Here is a 17,554-nt window from a genome sequence, read left to right on the forward strand (position 1 = left end):
CACCTATGGTCAACTAATCTATGACAAAGGAGGCAAGGCTATACAATGGAGAAAAGACAGTCTCTTCAATAAGTGGTGCTGGGAAAACTGGACAGCTACCTGTAAAAGAATGAAATTAGAACACTCCCTAACACCATACACAAAAATAAACTCAAAATAGATTAGAGACCTAAATGTAAGACCAGACACTATAAAACTCTTAGAGGAAAACATAGGAAGAACACCCTTTGACATAAATCACAGCAAATTCTTTTTTGATCCACCTCCTAGAGTAATGGAAATAAAAACAAAAATAAACAAATGGGACCTAATGAAAGTTAAAAGCTTTTGTACAGCAAAGGACACCATAAACAAGAGGAAAAGACAACCCTCAGAATGGGAGAAAATATTTGCAAATGAATCAACGGACAAAGGATTATCATCTCCAAAATATATAAACAGCTCATGCTGCTCAATATTAAAAAAACAAACAACCCAATCCAAAAATGGGCAGAAGACCTAGATAGACATTTCTCCAAACAAGAACCACACATAGCCAAGAAGCACATGAAAAGCTGCTCAGCATCACTAATGATTAGAGAAATGCAGATCAAAACTACAATGAGGTACCACCTCACACCAGTCAGAATGGGCATCATCAGAAAATCTACAAACAAATGCTGATGAGGGTGTGGAGAAAAGGGAACCCTCTTGCACTGTTGGTGGGAATGTAAATTGATACAGCCACTATGGAGAACAGTATGGAGGTTCCTTAAAAAACTAAAAATAGAATTACCATATGATCTAGCAATCCCACTACTGGACACATACCCAGAGAAAACCATAATTCAAAAAGATACATGCACCCCAATGTTCACTGCTGCACTATTTACAATAGCCAGGTCATGGAAACAACCTAAATGCCCATCGACAGATGAACAGATAAAGAAGATGTGGTACATATATACAATGGAATATTAGCCATAAAAAGGAACAAAATTGGGTCATTTGTAGAGACGTGGATGGATCTAGAGACTGTCATACAGAATGAAGTAAGTCAGAAAGAGAAAAACAAATATCCTACATTAACGCATATATGTGGAACATAGAAAAATGGTACAGATGACCCGGTCTGCAGGGCAGAAATTGAGACAGAGATGTAGAGAACAAACGTATGGACACCAAGGGGTAAAATTGGTGGTGGATGTGGGGTGGTGGTGTGATGAATTGGGCGACTGGGATTGACATGTATACACTAATATGTATAAAATGGATAACTAGTAAGAACCTGCTGTATGAAAAATAAATAAAATTCAAAAAAATTAAAAAATAAAATAGCCTAATGAAAAATAGTGGCTATAAATGACCCAATTTCATTCCTTTCTATGGCTGAATAATATTCATTGTGTATATGTACCACATCTTCTTTATCCATTCATCTGTCAATGGGCATTAGGTTGCTTCCACGTCCTGGCTACTGTGAATAGTGCTGCAGTGAACATTGGGGTACATGTGTCTTTTTGAAATATGGTTTTCTCAGGGTATTGGGTCATTTGTAGAGATGTGGATGGACCTAGAGTCTGTTATACAGAGTGAAGTCAGAAAGAGAAAAACAAACGTATATTGATGCATATATGTGGAATCTAGAAAAATGGCACAGATGAACCTATTTGCAGGGCAGGAACAGAGACGCGGACGTAGAGAACGGAAGAGTGGACACAGGAGGGGAAGGGGAGAGTGGGATGAATTGGGAGATTAGGATTGACATATATACACTGCCATGTGTACAATAGATAGTTAACGGGAACCTGCTATATAGCACAGGGAGCTCAGCTCTGTGCTCTGTGATGACGTAGATGGGTGGGAAGGAGGTGGGGGGAGGGAGGTCCAAGAGGAGGGGATATATGTATACATATAGCTGATTCACTTCTTTGTACAGCAGAAACTAACACAACATTGTAAAGCAATTGTACTCCAATTAAAAAAAAGTGCCTATATTTTGTAAAAGCCAGAGCTAAAGTCCTCATTTAGGCTCTTTAAAAAACCTATCAATGCTCTGTATATTCAAACGATTAAGAAAAAAATGGGAATTGAAATATTATTACCAGATTTTCATGAGTAGGAATCAATATCAGAATTCTTATGTTACATCAAGCTAAGTTTGTTTATTCTATGCTTAGAAAAGAGGCATTAAAAATTTCAGGTATTCTGGGCTTCCCTGGTGGCGCAGTGGTTGAGAGTCCGCCTGCCGATGCAGGGGACACGGGTTCGTGCCCCGGTCCGGGAAGATCCCACATGCCGCGGAGCGGCTGGGCCCGTGAGCCATGGCCCCTGAGCCTGCGCGTCCGGAACCTGTGCTCCGCAACGGGAGAGGCCACAACAGTGAGAGGCCCGCGTACCGCAAAAAAAAAAAAAAAAAAAAATTCAGGTATTCCTTTTCCATGTTACAAATAAGTAAAATGTTGACTATTTTAAAACATTTTATATCAAGTGTTAAGACCCTAGATGTGTTATTAGTTTTGTTATTCTCAACTAGGCCACCAGTCTGTTCCAATATTCAATTAATGATATCAGATGATTCCCGTAAAAGATTTATAAAAGGAATGTTTTACATCTTTAGTGTTTATATTATTAGCTCACATACCAACAATCTCATCAATAACCCTCTCCGGCTCAGATTACGCAAAACAACCAGTTTTGTCACCTTTCAAATACATTATTTTTAAGAAACTTTATATTCAAGAATAGCTATGAAAATAGTGAAATATTTAAAGCTATAAAACATTTATTTTACAAATCTTTTCCAGAATGACCTAATAACATCCACTGAACACTGGTGGAGATTGTGTAGTTGAGAATAAAAAAAATTAATAACACATCTAAGGTTCTTATACTTGATGTAAACTATGTTAAAATATTCAACATTTTATTTATTTGTAACATGTGAAAGGAGTCTCTAAAATTTTTAATGAAATTTTTCTAAGCATGGACAAAATAAATTTAGTTTTCTGTGATCTAAGAATTGTGATATTGATTCCTACTCCTGAAAATATAGCAATAATGTTTCAACTCCTATGTTCATTTGTTCTACCATATTAAAACATAGTCTAAAGCTGTAGTAGTTGCAAAAAAGATCATACTGCTGTGGAAAGAGATCAAGAGAAACAACAAATAACAGAGAGAAATGAATTATCCCACAATTTAGTATCTGGCAAATGTTATAAACCAGTAGAAAATGATCAATTTATTTAGCATTTTTACATTTATTTATAATTTGTTATTTATATTATAATTTGTTGATTAGGAAACAGAGTTAGAAAGGTTAACTTTCCTAAGGACATACAACTGTTAAAAGGCAGAGATGACAATCACACATAGTCCATCTAAAGCCAAAATCATGCACTCATCTATGACTACAGTGTGTCTCGCTATATGAACTTGAAGCCAATCCCCAACTGCAGTACAGACACACACAGACGTAGGCGATGGGTTTGAAGAATGTGGCAGAAAGCTAGGTGAAGTTTAGGAAAGTCAAATGTGAGATAACAAGATCACTAAAGGAAAACAAATCATAATAAGTGAGGAATAAATGTGGCATATTGAATTACATTTGCTAACAGACTTTATATATGGTACAACACTTTACTGGAAACACCAAGCCTGACACTCTAGGGGCATCTAAGCATCCTATGTAGGCAAGAGCTATTAGGTGAAATGTGAGGTTTTCTTTTACCAAGGACCCAAGCAACTCATTGAGGGACCCTTTCCTCCATAAAATAACTAGACCCAAGAAGAGTAAGCTGTTTCCCACTGGCTGGAAAAACATGAGCCCCAGAGAAGACAGGACGGAGCTCAGGGAGGAGGTAGTAAAGACAGCAAAGACCTGCAGAGTAAGAGACTGCAGTGTCCTGCAAATTCCCCTTTCTCATCCATAGCTGTAGTTGGGCACGTCAGCTAAGCCACATTTCCCAGCTGCTCTCGAAGTTGGGTGTGACCCTGTAACTAATTTCTAGTCAATAAATGGGAATAAAAGCACGTGCCACTTCCAGGTTTATCCTTTAAGGAAGCAGGTGTACCTAATTCATACTCTTTTTCTCCATCCACTGCATGGACGCCCATGAGAAGGAGGCCCTGGGAATTGGTACAGCTTCAAGATGGAAGGAACGTGGGTTCCTGAATCCCTGTGTGGAGGAGAGATACCCGCCCACCAAGACCTTAGCCTACTGCACAAGGGAGAAATAAACTTCCATTGTGTTTGAGCTCTTAAACAATTTGGGGTCTATTTACCAACACAGGCAAGCCTACCCTGACTAATAAAGATTGTCTGTGCACCAGAGACACCAGCTTCATTCTCCTACATTTAAGGAAAGAGTAAAGGTCGGCAGTGTGAAATAGGAGGCACAGAGTAGACCAGAGAAGGTGGCATAAAAATGGTGAACAGAATGGCAGCTCATGTTGGCAAGAGAGACGCGATGAGCAGCAGCTGGAAGAGAGGAGAGAGGAACCAGAGATGCTTAGAGAGGCGCTGCTCTTAGGCACTGGCTATAAGAAAGGGACAGGGTTGAGGGCTACCGATCCTGTACAGTTAGGAACTATAAAGCAATTACCTAGCTTCTACTGTAGGCGCCTTCAGAATATTCAGGTTGTATATATGTGGATAGGAGTATGCTATACACAGACACATGCAAATATGTAGTCAGAATGAACAGCCACCAAAACATGAAAATACTACAGTTGAAGGATTACGGATGCGTGTTCTTTTTTTCTTTCCTCCTGAATTATCTAAACTGTTTAAAAGAAACATACCATCCATTTATAATGAAAATTTTTTTCTTGATTTGAAGGAGAAAAATTCCTCTTTTCAATTATATAGCTTCATGAAAATATTTAATTTCTATACATAAATATATAAATACGTAATAGAGATGAGATTCGAAGTTTTGTCCAACTCCTTTGGTGGAATCTTTCACGAAATGAATATTTATACACCACATAAAATATGACTACACGTTCACCGGTTTCCCTGTTAAATAATCAGCTCCTTTGAAGGCAGACACCGTATTGTACTCATGATTATCACTGGCACTTGGCACACAGGAGGCACTCAGGAATGTTAAGTGAATGAATTTATGAATGCTTGAAGACTCCAGTAGTTTTTAATATGTAAATTCAATGGTAATTGATAAATTATCTCAGCCTTGGAATCCCTGTTCCCTGTTATTTCAGTTTTGCTAAGTGTATGGTATAAAGTCATTGACCGATCACACTTAAGACACCTAAACAGTGTTCTTTTTTTTCTTTTCTTTTACTTTACATGTCACAGCTCCATTCAACCCAAATAAAGGTGCAGATAGCATTGTCAAGTTTGACACTTTTGGAGACGGAATGGGACGTTACAACGTGTTCAACTTCCAGTACATGGGCGGCAAGTATTCCTACTTGAAGGTTGGTCATTGGGCAGAAACCTTATCAGTAGATGTCGACTCTATCCACTGGTCCCGGAACTCAATCCCCACGTCCCAGTGCAGCGACCCCTGTGCACCCAATGAAATGAAGAATATGCAACCAGGGGATGTCTGCTGCTGGATCTGCATCCCCTGCGAGCCCTACGAATACCTGGCTGACGAGTTTACCTGTATGGATTGCGGCCTTGGGCAGTGGCCCACTGCAGACCTATCTGGCTGCTTTGACCTTCCTGAGGACTACATCAGGTGGCAAGATGCCTGGGCCATTGGTCCAGTCACCATTGCCTGCCTGGGTTTTATGTGTACATGCGTGGTTGTGACTGTCTTTATCAAGCACAACAACACACCGTTAGTCAAAGCATCAGGCCGGGAGCTCTGCTACATCTTGTTGTTTGGGGTTGGCCTGTCCTATTGCATGACATTCTTCTTCATTTCCAAGCCGTCACCAGTCATCTGTGCATTGCGCCGACTAGGGCTGGGGACCTCCTTCGCTGTCTGTTACTCAGCCCTGCTGACCAAGACAAACTGCATTGCCCGTGTCTTCGATGGGGTAAAGAATGGCGCTCAGAGGCCAAAATTCATCAGCCCAAGTTCTCAGGTTTTCATCTGCCTGGGTCTGATACTGGTGCAAATTGTGGTAGTGTCTGTGTGGCTCATCCTGGAGGTTCCAGGCACCAGGCGGTACACCCTTCCAGAGAAGCGGGAAACAGTCATCTTAAAATGCAATGTCAAAGATTCCAGCATGCTGATCTCACTTACCTACGATGTGGTCCTGGTCATCTTATGCACTGTGTATGCCTTCAAAACGCGGAAGTGCCCAGAGAATTTCAACGAAGCCAAGTTCATTGGTTTTACCATGTACACCACATGCATCATCTGGTTGGCCTTCCTCCCTATATTTTATGTGACTTCAAGTGACTACAGAGTAAGTCTTGGAATGGTTTCTCCTTTTCCTTCTTCTTGTATCCTGCCACTGTTTTGTTATGTATAATTTAAAAGAGACTCCTTTTATTTCATCTCAGCAATTAGGTAGCTAAATTATAAATGCCATGATGAACCACCATATTGTATATGGAAATTAATTCAATATGTTTTAAAACATTTAATTAGTGCTTGCTATGTGGAAAGCACTGTGCTGGGCACAGAGAGGAACATAAATGTAAATGGCATGGTCATTCAAGCAATTTACAATCTAGTGGGAGAAAAGTATAATACACACACACACATACACATGCACGCACACGCCCCTTAAAACTTTTAATTTAATTTAGAAAGTGAATGACAAGATAATAAGACTTTAAATTAGACACGAGAGGACCTGGCTACCACAGATCGATCTGTAAATTAAAGCAGAGTTGCAACATTAAGCCAGGATCAGTTGAAAGATCTAAAAACTTTTCACTCAAGCTTCAAATAAGCATCATTATTTCTCTAAAACAAGTTAAAATACAATATTTGTTGTACTTTTTCTACAACTTTACTTCCTGTAGATGTGGTATATGTATGTAATCCCTGAATCGGTTAAAACTTTTACTGTCTATATCCAGGTAACCTAATTTAAGTCATTACTCATATAGTCTCCAGTAATATTTAGTTCAGATTTCTGGGCTTCAATATAATGACCATCTCTCCTGAAAGAAACAGTTCATGATTCCATCAAAATTTCTCAAATTGTTGAAACCATCAATCCGTTGCTCTCACATTTATACTTCTCATTTTCGTATCGCCCAATGAGTGAGTATAAGAATATTTCCCTCTTAAGGCAATTGGTTTTTATTCTCTATATTTCTTAATTTGTCATTAAGTTTTCCAGAGGCCTTATGGTTTCCTTGTTACAACATGATTTCACAAAGTAAAGTGCCTCTGTAGGTTGGAATAGTCCTCAAATGTTTCTGTTTATCAGCAATTCCTACGTTACCAAGCTCTTGAATATTGCAGCTCAAAATAAGACAAAGCTACTTAAAGCAAGAGATCAAGAGACTGGCGAAGCTTGATGTGTCTAGTCTAGTAAATTATCCACAACGTTGTGACTCAAACCTATGGACCACATTAAAGGAGCAGCAAGAAAAATAAAGAATATACAATCAATGTTGGGATAACGGTCAGGCTTTCTATAAGACTACCTATAAAAATTTTTGAAAATCTGTCAAAAGAGAAGACATCAGAACTAAATCAACAAAATCAAAGGTCAGATTATATGCACACGGAGTGCGTACCTTTCTAGTGTGGGGATTAAATGGAGAACAACAGTTAATGCATTTTAATGCCCCCAATTCTATCTTTTGTCTTTCTATACACATCCTCCTCCTATAGCTCTGTAAGGATTTTTTTTTCAGTTCTTAGGAAGCCATCCTTAGTAGACAGGACTTGGGGTATTGGAAATGCAAAACAGTTACAATGCTATTTGTTCTATCCTCACATATGATTTGAAACTATTCATTCTCAAAAAAGCTAATGAAAAAATAAAACAAAAATACTACCGAGAATAAAATTTAATTTTATTGAATGAACTAGCATTTATTCCTAAAACATAAAAAAAATGACTTCTTCCTTTAACATGATAGCAATATCATGATTAAAAGAAATTAGCTGAAGATACCAGAAGTTTTACCACATGGCAGAAGTTACAAGGAAAATGGGGCAGAGGTTGTACAGTTGAGAGTTTTAAGGGCTATGCTAATTAAGGCAATGAATCCTACAGAGATCATCTGAGGTCTCACTTATCCTTGCAAATAATCCCAATCCTAAATTTACAAAAGAAATGAGACAGTAGACCCGAGCCTCCAACACAGAGGTTTTCATATTCAATCACACATTGCATCAACTGGGTAGCTTTGAAAAAAAAATATTGATACCTGGGGCACAGCCCCAGATATTCTGATTTAATTGGCCTGATCTGTGGCTTAGACATCAGGATTTTTCAAAGCTCCCCAAGTGACTCTCATTTGCAGCCAGGATTGAAAATCGCTGCCCTAATGAATCACACGCTCTTCTTGTCCCACAGATATCTCTAGTTTGGCCGGCACTGTTTTGAAATTCTTTGAAATGTTTGCCAAAGTAAGAAAATTGAGAAATTGTACATAACTATCTAGATTCTTGGCTTCTCTTAACAAACTAAAACATGTGGACCCACAATTAGCTGGCTGAGTAGTGCACATGCCTCTAGACAGAGCACTCTCACTCCTGTTGCCCACAGCTCCCACCAGCCCCTGAATTCTTACACCTGGCTACCCTCACGTATGAATCTGCATAGCCCTATAGGTATTTGAACCCAGGACCCTTGTTTTAGACCGCAATTTAAAATTTCCTGGAGGGAAACCATGTGGCTCGGAGAGAATCAGCAGCATTAGAAAAGTACCCAATAATAATCTAAGTACCAGCATTAGGAATTTGGCCATCGGTCAACAAGGTTTATGACTCAGTACTTTGCCACCCACTGGGAGTTATAAAACAATATAAAGCACTATTCTAGTCTTCAAAAAGCTTACATCTCAGTTGGGAAGACAATAACAAGCATGAACGAATTCAAGATTAACACAGAATAGTTTATAATTAAATTGCTGATAGAAACTCTTAAATGCCTATTAGTTTCAAAAACGAGTTGGATCAGTAAGAGCTTGGTCTTTCCAGGAATCTCCTTAAAGAGGTGGGATTTCATCCTGTACCTTGGTAGGAAAGTGCAAGTAAGGTAGTTAGAGTATATAGGGAATATTCTTGAGGCAAAATAGAAATGAACCAAGAAGAATGCAATAATGTCGGTCGTGCTCAAATGGAAGACAGGCGGAGTCTAGTGAGAAATTAATGGGAACTGGCAGCTTGGTCAGATTATACCAGGTAGAGGAATTCATTTAAATAACGTGTAAGGGCTTTGAGGTCTTGTGATTTTTAAATTTTTCTTGTTTTCTTTTGGTTGGTTGTTCACTTGGGCAAAAAGTGACATGATTAAGGCAAGAGGGAAAGAAAGGAACTAAGTCTTCCTGACCAAATTCCAAGACCTTATTCTACCAAGTGCTTTGCATACGTGAGCTTATGTTATTCTCATTAGCACCCTGGAAAGCGAATTTCATTATCCATTAGGAAGATGAGTAAACAGACTCAGAGGGCAATTAACTTCCCAGGTGGCACAGTTAAAAAATAGGAGGACTAGTTTTTTGGATCCAAATCCATGCCTTTCCTACTATATCACACACTTATCTATCCTTAATATGAAGAATGAACTTGTAGCAGTAAAACCTAGAACAAACAAGACTAGTCAACGCTGTAAGAGACATCAAGATGGAGCGAGCAAAAACTTGGGTAAGAATCCAAAACTTCAAAGGATCTTTGAGAAATATCCAGGCTGCCTCCTTCTGTATCACAACAAAACCATCCCAGAGAGCGTAAGAATCAAACACCGAGTCATCAGGGATCCAATACATAGTTCCAATGGTGTAAAGAAAATCTAGGTCACGTTTGGGTGGAAAGTTTACCATAAAAAGTTTAAATGGTAATTACTGAGTATTTTGTTCATTCGTGTCTTCCAAAAGTATCTGAGCATTTATTATGGGCCTTGGGGATACAGCTATCAACACAGACAAGCCCCTCCTCTTTTATAACTTACAATCTGGTGGGGAATGAGAGGAGCATAGAGATGGTGAGTAAACAATTAATAAGTGAACATTCAGGATAACTCATGCGGTGGTGAGTACTATGACGGAAGGGAGCGGGGTTATGCTACTACAGTGCTTCCCAAACTTTAGGGCGCCTCCACCTGGGAATCTTGCTAAAGATTCTGATTCAGTAAGAAGGGATGAGGCCCCAGGTTCTGGATTTCTAGCAAGCTCCCAGATGATGGAGATGCTGCGAGGCAAAGGACTGTACTCTAGGTATCAAGATGCTGGATTCTTACTGGGGTTGGTGCAGGCAAAGCATTTTGCCTAGGCAGACTCGGAGGTGACTTTAGAATTTTTACAAGGTTTAAGTACTTGCAGAGAAATTCCAATTTTCCCATGCTGACTATCTTGAAGATTTAAAGAAATGTATCACATCTCATTCTTTCAAAAAGTGTTTGCCACCCCTACTAGTGCCTATTTCATAATACCCTACCGAAAGATGGGAAGGAGCAAACCAGGGGAATTCTACCCGCTAGACAGAAGAAACAGCAAGTGCAAACACCCCTAGGCAAAAATGTCTTAGAAAAGAAAGGTGTATCTGGCTACAGTTCAATGAGTAGAGGGGAGAGTGAGTTTATACGAGAGGTAGGCGGTTGGGAGGGTGGGCAGCTAGACCACATAGGACTTTATAGGCCATAGCAAAAAGTTTAGATTTTTGTTCTCTATGGAAGAAGAAACCACTGAAATACTTTTAAATGGAGCAGTTTAATGATCTCATATTTTGTGATCTCACATTTTAGGAAAAAAAAAAAAATCAAGCTGCTAAAGACAACGTACGACAGAAAGGAAAAAGCAGGGGTGGGGAGAGCAGTTAAGTGACTGCGATAGATGATGGGGGCCCGAGCCAAGGGTAGGATGTCAGTGATGGAGACAGAACCTGTGAAGGACCGAGAAGTGTTTTTAATCCATCCCGCAATCTAACAGGCTAGCCCGCCACAGTTTCGGGGATGCTGACAGAAGACCTGAGACTCCTAACTCAGAGACAAAGGACTTTTATTACCCGCAGCCACCACTGTGGCCAGAACTTCAGCATTTGTGTAGGTTGCGCAAGTCCCAATTTCCAGTAGGCAGTGCAGAGTGGGCCCGGTAACACGTGCATGAGCAGGCATCACGATAGGATCAGTATTGCTGACTTTTTGCCTTCACTTTGAATACATCACAGCCCAGCACTGTTACCGATCCTAACCTTATTTAAAAGGTTGGTATTGTTTTCATCGTAGGCTTTTAGCATGAATTTTTATTTTTAAAAAATACTGCAGTAAAATATTATTTGTCTTGGGGCTTCCCTGGTGGCGCAGTGGTTGAGGGTCCGCCTGCCAATGCAGGGGACACGGGTTCGTGCCCCGGTCCGGGAAGATCCCACATGCCGCGGAGCGGCTGGGTCCGTGGGCCATGGCCGCTGGGCCTGCGCGTCCGGAGCCTGTGCTCCGCAGCGGGAGAGGTCACAACAGTGAGAGGCCCGCGTACCGCAAAAAAAAAAAAAAAAAAAAAAAAAAAATTACTTGTCTTGATTACTGAGTTTTGGGTGCCTCCTTAAATGTGTATCTCAAGCAAGTTCCTCATTTGCCTCATTCTGGTCCCAGCCCAGCCTTCTTCCTAACAGGCCTGGGTAGGATGGTGACTTGGCTGTCTGTAACCAACAGAGCATAAAGATTCGAGTTCTTCCCTCCCCAGAGTTTCCCAGCATACTGGGTCTGGTGCATATGGATGGCAGCCACCCTTGGGGATGGGGAGACATTGTTCCTATCCTTCCTTTCTTCTTAAGGCAGCTGCGATCAGGATGGAGAGGGTAAGGGAGGAATCAGGCAGCACGGACATCTCCATGCCAGGAAGGAAGGCACATTTGCTCTGTGTTTCAAGCAGGCAGCAGCTACGCATGGCTCAACCAAACGAAGGTCCAATGTTTCTGAGCACCCAGAACCCTGAATTGAATGGCAACGTCATCATTACTGTCACCGTTCATTTCAGTTTGGGGGACCCCTTGACTCAGAGGCCAGAGCCAGATATCGGTAGCTATCTGCCTGGGCCACGTGGTTTGCGGATTTCAGCTCACTCGCCACTGACTTGCACAGACAGCAGCAACTTTTTTCAAGGAGTTCGTCTTAATCCAGGGCATTTGCTGTCTCATCGTGATAACATCTCTTAGCATCTTGCCTGGTTTTAGCCTAAGGGCTAAGCAAGCTTTCCAGGGCTGCAGCTGACGGCAGGAATTCGTCCAGATTTCCTTGCGTCCGTCTCTCATTCTTTGGTGCAGCACTTCTGTCAGCATTTTCAACCCAGTCCAGGTCAGGAAGAGCCCAGATACCGGTCAGTGCGTCATCTCTGGCTTCCCAGAGCATTATCCTGTTTCAGGGCAATCTGACAGAGAGGGCCAAAGCTCCTTTTCTGCAGCCAGGTTCCACTGTAAAAAACTGAGACTTCTGTCATCGCAGAATGGATCTAAGTTTGGCGTGAGAGACTATACCAAGGCATGAGCCCTCAGAGGGCCTAGCTGTTGCCATTCTTCCTTCACAAGCACTGGTCGCCCTCTTCCCTCATTTCCCAAGGAAGCCAGCCAAAGTTTAAATGACTCACCTGGTCTCTGCTTCTCTGAAGGCTTCTCTTTTCAGTGTAGGGTCAGTGTAGGTGCTTGTCTCTGCAACTTTTATGTGAAAAAAGAGTAGAACTTTCTGCCCACCAAGGACCTGAATCAGAATAGGGGGGAAATCCACGGCACCCCCAGGGGTGAGTCAGCAACAATTTCAGTACAGGTCTAGCAGCTCTATCCGAATCCACTTCCCGTTACTCAGCCTGCGAACCACCCCCCAAATCCTCTTCTTTAAGGGCCATAAAGTGGAACACTATTTATTGCCTGGTTGGCCGTACAGTTTGGTCAGCCTGTTTGCTACGGATCCCCACGGACTGCTCTCAAGGCCTGTTCATCAGCCCACGAGGCCCTCATCCTTCCTCTTTGAGAAAGCCTTTCCGAGCTCACTGTCACAACTGTCAAAGACCGAAGAGTCTGAGATTTTACTTGACTGATTCCAACTTAACATGTTAGCTTGCCACAGTTTTGTTGACGCTGACAAAAAGGACTCTGACTCAAAGCAATGGCAGTAGCCAGAGTTCCGCACTGGCTCTGGTTACCTGAGCCCCACTTCCCACAGGCTATGCAAAGGGCACCATGACCACGGCACAGTCAGCGGTGGCATTACAGGGAAGAACAGTTAGATTGGGGAACCTGAATCTTCTCTAATGAGTGATATGCTGGTCCTCTGTTCCACAGGCACTACCTCTATCTTCTAGGGCTCTTTGCTATAAAAATACCATTGAAAAGAAAGTCCAGAACAAAGGTAGTCGGAGCCGCTGCTGGAAAGACATACAGAAGCCCAAGAGACCATAAAGGATTATCTTCCGAAAGAACCAACAGAACTTGCTATTGGATTGGATGTGTGGGTGTGAGGGAAATGGCAAAATGAAGGATGACTCTCAGGTTTTTGGCTTGCACGAGGGGGTGGCATTTGGTGTCACTTAAATGGAGATACCTGGAGGAAAGGATCAAGTTCTGCTTACATATTGATTCTGATTTGCCCACTACACATCCACAACAATATGCCAAGATGGCATTTGAATGTATAGGTCTGGAGGCCCAGAAGATAAGCTGGAACTAGAACTGCACGGATGAATACCATCCACGTAGGAGGTGCTTAAGCCACGGAACTCAATGAGATGGTAAAGAGAAGAGTGTCCAAAACTGAGTTCTGAAACACTCCAGCACTTAGAATTCAGGTAGAAGAGAAAAAGTCAGCAACTCAGACAAGGAACTGTCCAGTGAGGGGAGGAGGGATCCAGGAAGTGATTAACCATGTCAAGTGTTTCTAGGAGCTTGAGGAAGATGAAAACAAAGCAGCATGGGCTGGGAGTGTTCAAAGACGCAGAACAAATAAGTATAGATAAATACAGACTCTTTATAGTGTGAGTTATAGAGGGAACTGGGCAACTGAGACTATGAGGCTGATACTTGGGCTTTGAAAAAAATTAAAAGGTTATCAAATTTAAAGCGGGTATACTGAAAACTATGCAGCAGAAACTATGACCAAAATGCACCTTTAGTTATGCTTCCCTGTGTCCCTTTAGTAGTGAGATTAGTCACCCCTCCACCCCTGGATGGAAATTCCAGTGGATACATCCAAACACTGACTGTTCACCTTATGTGAGACACCATCCTAGTGCTGGGGGTACATCAGTGAATGAAAACTCTCATGACCTTGGTAGGCCCATGAATTTGTGTGCCCTTAGGTGACATAAGGTCCTACAATCATTTTCAAAGGAAAAATGTCTCTAGTAGGAAATTGAAATGCCTTGTCTTATGTAGTTATCAAATCATATCATGAGGTTAACATTCAGTATCATTTTCTCCTGAGGTCTGGCCTGCCTTGGAGCTGCAGTGGTTGGCTTCCCCTTTCTCCCAGCTCACACTCCCCAGTCCACCAGTTGCTACGTCCCTCTCAGGCCCGGTTAGAGAGTAATAAGGAAGAAGTAGGATGGTTCTTACATAACAGGATGACTTTATGATCTCTAAGTCCGCAGTGGCTAAAGACACATCCTTGGGATAACCTGGAAGATGATTAAAGGGTGCTTTCACCTGATTATCAGGAAGGTCCTGCTGGCCTTTTTCTCCCGCAAGTCCTTGAGGGAGTTGGCTGGCAATTCGCTACTCTGAGTCGTCACAATCCAGCTACTCCTCTCTAGCCTCCTTCTGAGAAGGACTCCAGGCCCCTCCATGTGGGCCCTAGACGACCCACAATGGCTCACCTTTCCGGCATACCACTCCCGTAGCGTTTGTTTTGATAAATTTTTAGAGTAAAGGACTACCTCAGTACATCAGCCAGTCTCCTTGCTCTGCTACAAAAGTGACTAGCCATTTCTCACCTTCTAGATTTTCAAGACAGGAATCAGGCTCCCGGCCAGAGCACCCTCCCAACCACAGAAAAACCTCAAACCTTCTGTGAAGGGCCACAGTGACGCCCTCCTCTGTAAGCTTTAAGTGAAGAGATGGACACAATCCCCCTAAGGGGTGGAGGGCATGGAATTCACAGCACAGCTTTGGGCCGAGATCTCCTCACAGAAGCCTCCCTTCTCCTCTCCTTGTAATGTCTTAAAGTATGTGAGGAGTTTCAAAGTTATAGAAGGTTTTCTTGAAAAGTGCACATTTGAACTTGTCTCACCCTCGCTGGGATATCTGATAGCTTTCACACTGGCACCATGGTCAAAACCGAGGCAGGAACAGCACAGTTCTAATATCATATTATACATATATGTAAGAAGAAAAATTACGTCAGTAATGGACTTGCTATAAATAACATAGTTATGATTTATCAAGGCTTTTCCATCATGGAATTAGATAGTAGACTTTTCTGAGAAGCTGACAAAAGAGAGAAGAGCCTGAAACTGGGGACCAAGTTGGAAAGCACTGGAGTGGTTAGGGGAGCAAGAGCTTTAAGATAATGAGCTTTAAGATAATGCTTCCCTGGGGGCGCAGTGGTTAGGAATCCGCCTGCCAATGCAGGGGACACGGGTTCAATCCCTGGTCCAGGAAGATCCCACGTGCCACGGAGCAACTAAGCCCGTGCGCCACAACTACTGAGCCTGCGCTCTAGAGCCCGCGAGCCACAACTACTGAGCCCGCGCACCTAGAGCCTGTGCTCCGCAACAAGAGAAGCCACCGCAATGAGAAACCCGCACACCGCAACAAAGAGTAGCCTCCATTTGCCGCAACTAGAGAAAGCCTGCACGCAGCAACAAAGACCCAACACAGCCAAAAATAAAATTAACTTAAAAAAAAAAAAAGATAGTGAGGAGAGACTTACTTTCAGCAATTAAAGTAAAACCAGAGTCTGAAGAATTATGATACAAGCGCAACCTGATTTTTTAAAAATCAAAAACAGGAAGAGGTCTTCTAAAGTTATGTGGCCCTTCCCGTTAACTGTTCAGTCTCAGCTTCCTTTGATTACAGAGGAAGGTCAGACACTTTAGGGCATGAGAAATTACTGCTATCTGGTAATAGCATCGGCTGGGGAAAAAGGAAAAAGAACTCTAAAATGACTCTAGGATTTACCATAGTTACTCTGAGTAGAAACTGATAGAAGAAATAATTAATTTCCATTTTCATACTGAAAGTGATTAAATATGTAGAATCTGATTTGGGATTTTCCAGAAAATCTATGGGACCTGAAGCCAGGATAAACGAAGAGAGCGGAGAAGATGAAGAGTGCGGGCAAGGGAATGAAAAGAAGAGATGATAAAACCTAGTTCTGAGGTTTGCTTTCAGGGGAAGCAAAGAGGGCGCAAGGGAAAATTCTCTGTCAAGGATGGGTGCATAGAAACCTGGAGAACAGAAAGATGAAACAGCGAGTACCTGGTGTATCAAAATTCCAGAGAGATGCTAATGAAATAATTAAAAGAGTAGGTACCCCAGAAGAAAGTTGATAATGCCCCCCAGTGTTGAATAGGGAAACCAAGAGCTGATAGAGCTCCCAGCAAGAAAGAGAAATGGAAATATGAAACAGGACCAGATTTGTTCATAATATAGTAAACCTTAACAAGCCAAGTTGATTGACTCAAATTATCAGTTATCTGGTCACTTCACCATTGAATATTGATATTTTACTCTTTAAGATTCTGACTTCCAGTGGCTCTGCAGAAATATCTTTATACAAAGTAAAAACAAACAAAACAAGAAAATCTGTGTGACGTCTTGGCAAGCCTTCAGGACACCAAACACAGAGAGTGTTTGCTTACAAATCCTAAGCAATGTTTCCATGTGCATCCCAAACTCAGAAGATCCAATATAATTGCTGTATTGGTTTGGCTAGAATAATAACAGAACTGTGGATGATTTGGGTTTTTTCAGTTTGCTCTTTTTTCAGTGCTCTCTTGAGTTGGCCACTGTGTTGAATTTATAGTCAAGACACTTAACTAGGCAATCTTTTCTTATAGGTGCAGACAACGACCATGTGCATCTCGGTTAGCCTGAGTGGATTCGTGGTCCTGGGCTGTTTGTTTGCACCCAAGGTGCACATCATCCTGTTTCAACCCCAGAAGAATGTGGTCACACACAGACTGCACCTGAACAGGTTCAGTGTCAGTGGAACTGGGACCACGTATTCTCAGTGTAAGTATGGAACTTGACACTGACCCCTTCATATATAGTAGGGAGCAGGCTAGAAGGAGAAGCAACAGACATAGACAGAAACAGGCAACACACGTCCATCCCCATAATCAATCTCAACTCAGTTTAGTAAGTGCTGGTTTGATCACTGTGTGCCAGGTACTGTGCTGGGTGCTAAGGATACAGTGATAAGCAGAAGAGGTCAAGGTTCGGTTTTGGCAGTACGTGGTCTAGCAGGGATGACAGACATTAAATCCATAACCACAAATGGGATTTTTGACCACGTTGTAGAGCCAGAGAACCAAGTT

General features: G+C 41.9%; 1 protein-coding gene across 1 annotated transcript in view; it reads left to right on the top strand.

Annotated features, from left to right (window-relative positions):
- The window catches only part of GRM3 (glutamate metabotropic receptor 3), a gene marked incomplete at both ends in the record, with an annotated part of 104,678 nt that overhangs the window by 73,717 nt on the left and 13,407 nt on the right, over positions 1-17,554 (top strand). The window contains 2 exons of the mRNA XM_082846351.1: positions 5,303-6,369; positions 17,075-17,249. Of these exons, the coding sequence (XP_082702477.1) occupies positions 5,303-6,369; positions 17,075-17,249 (1,242 nt within the window). The remainder of the gene's footprint in view (positions 1-5,302; positions 6,370-17,074; positions 17,250-17,554) is intronic.

The sequence above is a fragment of the Leucopleurus acutus genome (assembly GCF_964270905.1).
Source record: "Leucopleurus acutus genome assembly, chromosome: 9".
Lineage (NCBI taxonomy): Eukaryota > Metazoa > Chordata > Mammalia > Artiodactyla > Delphinidae > Leucopleurus > Leucopleurus acutus.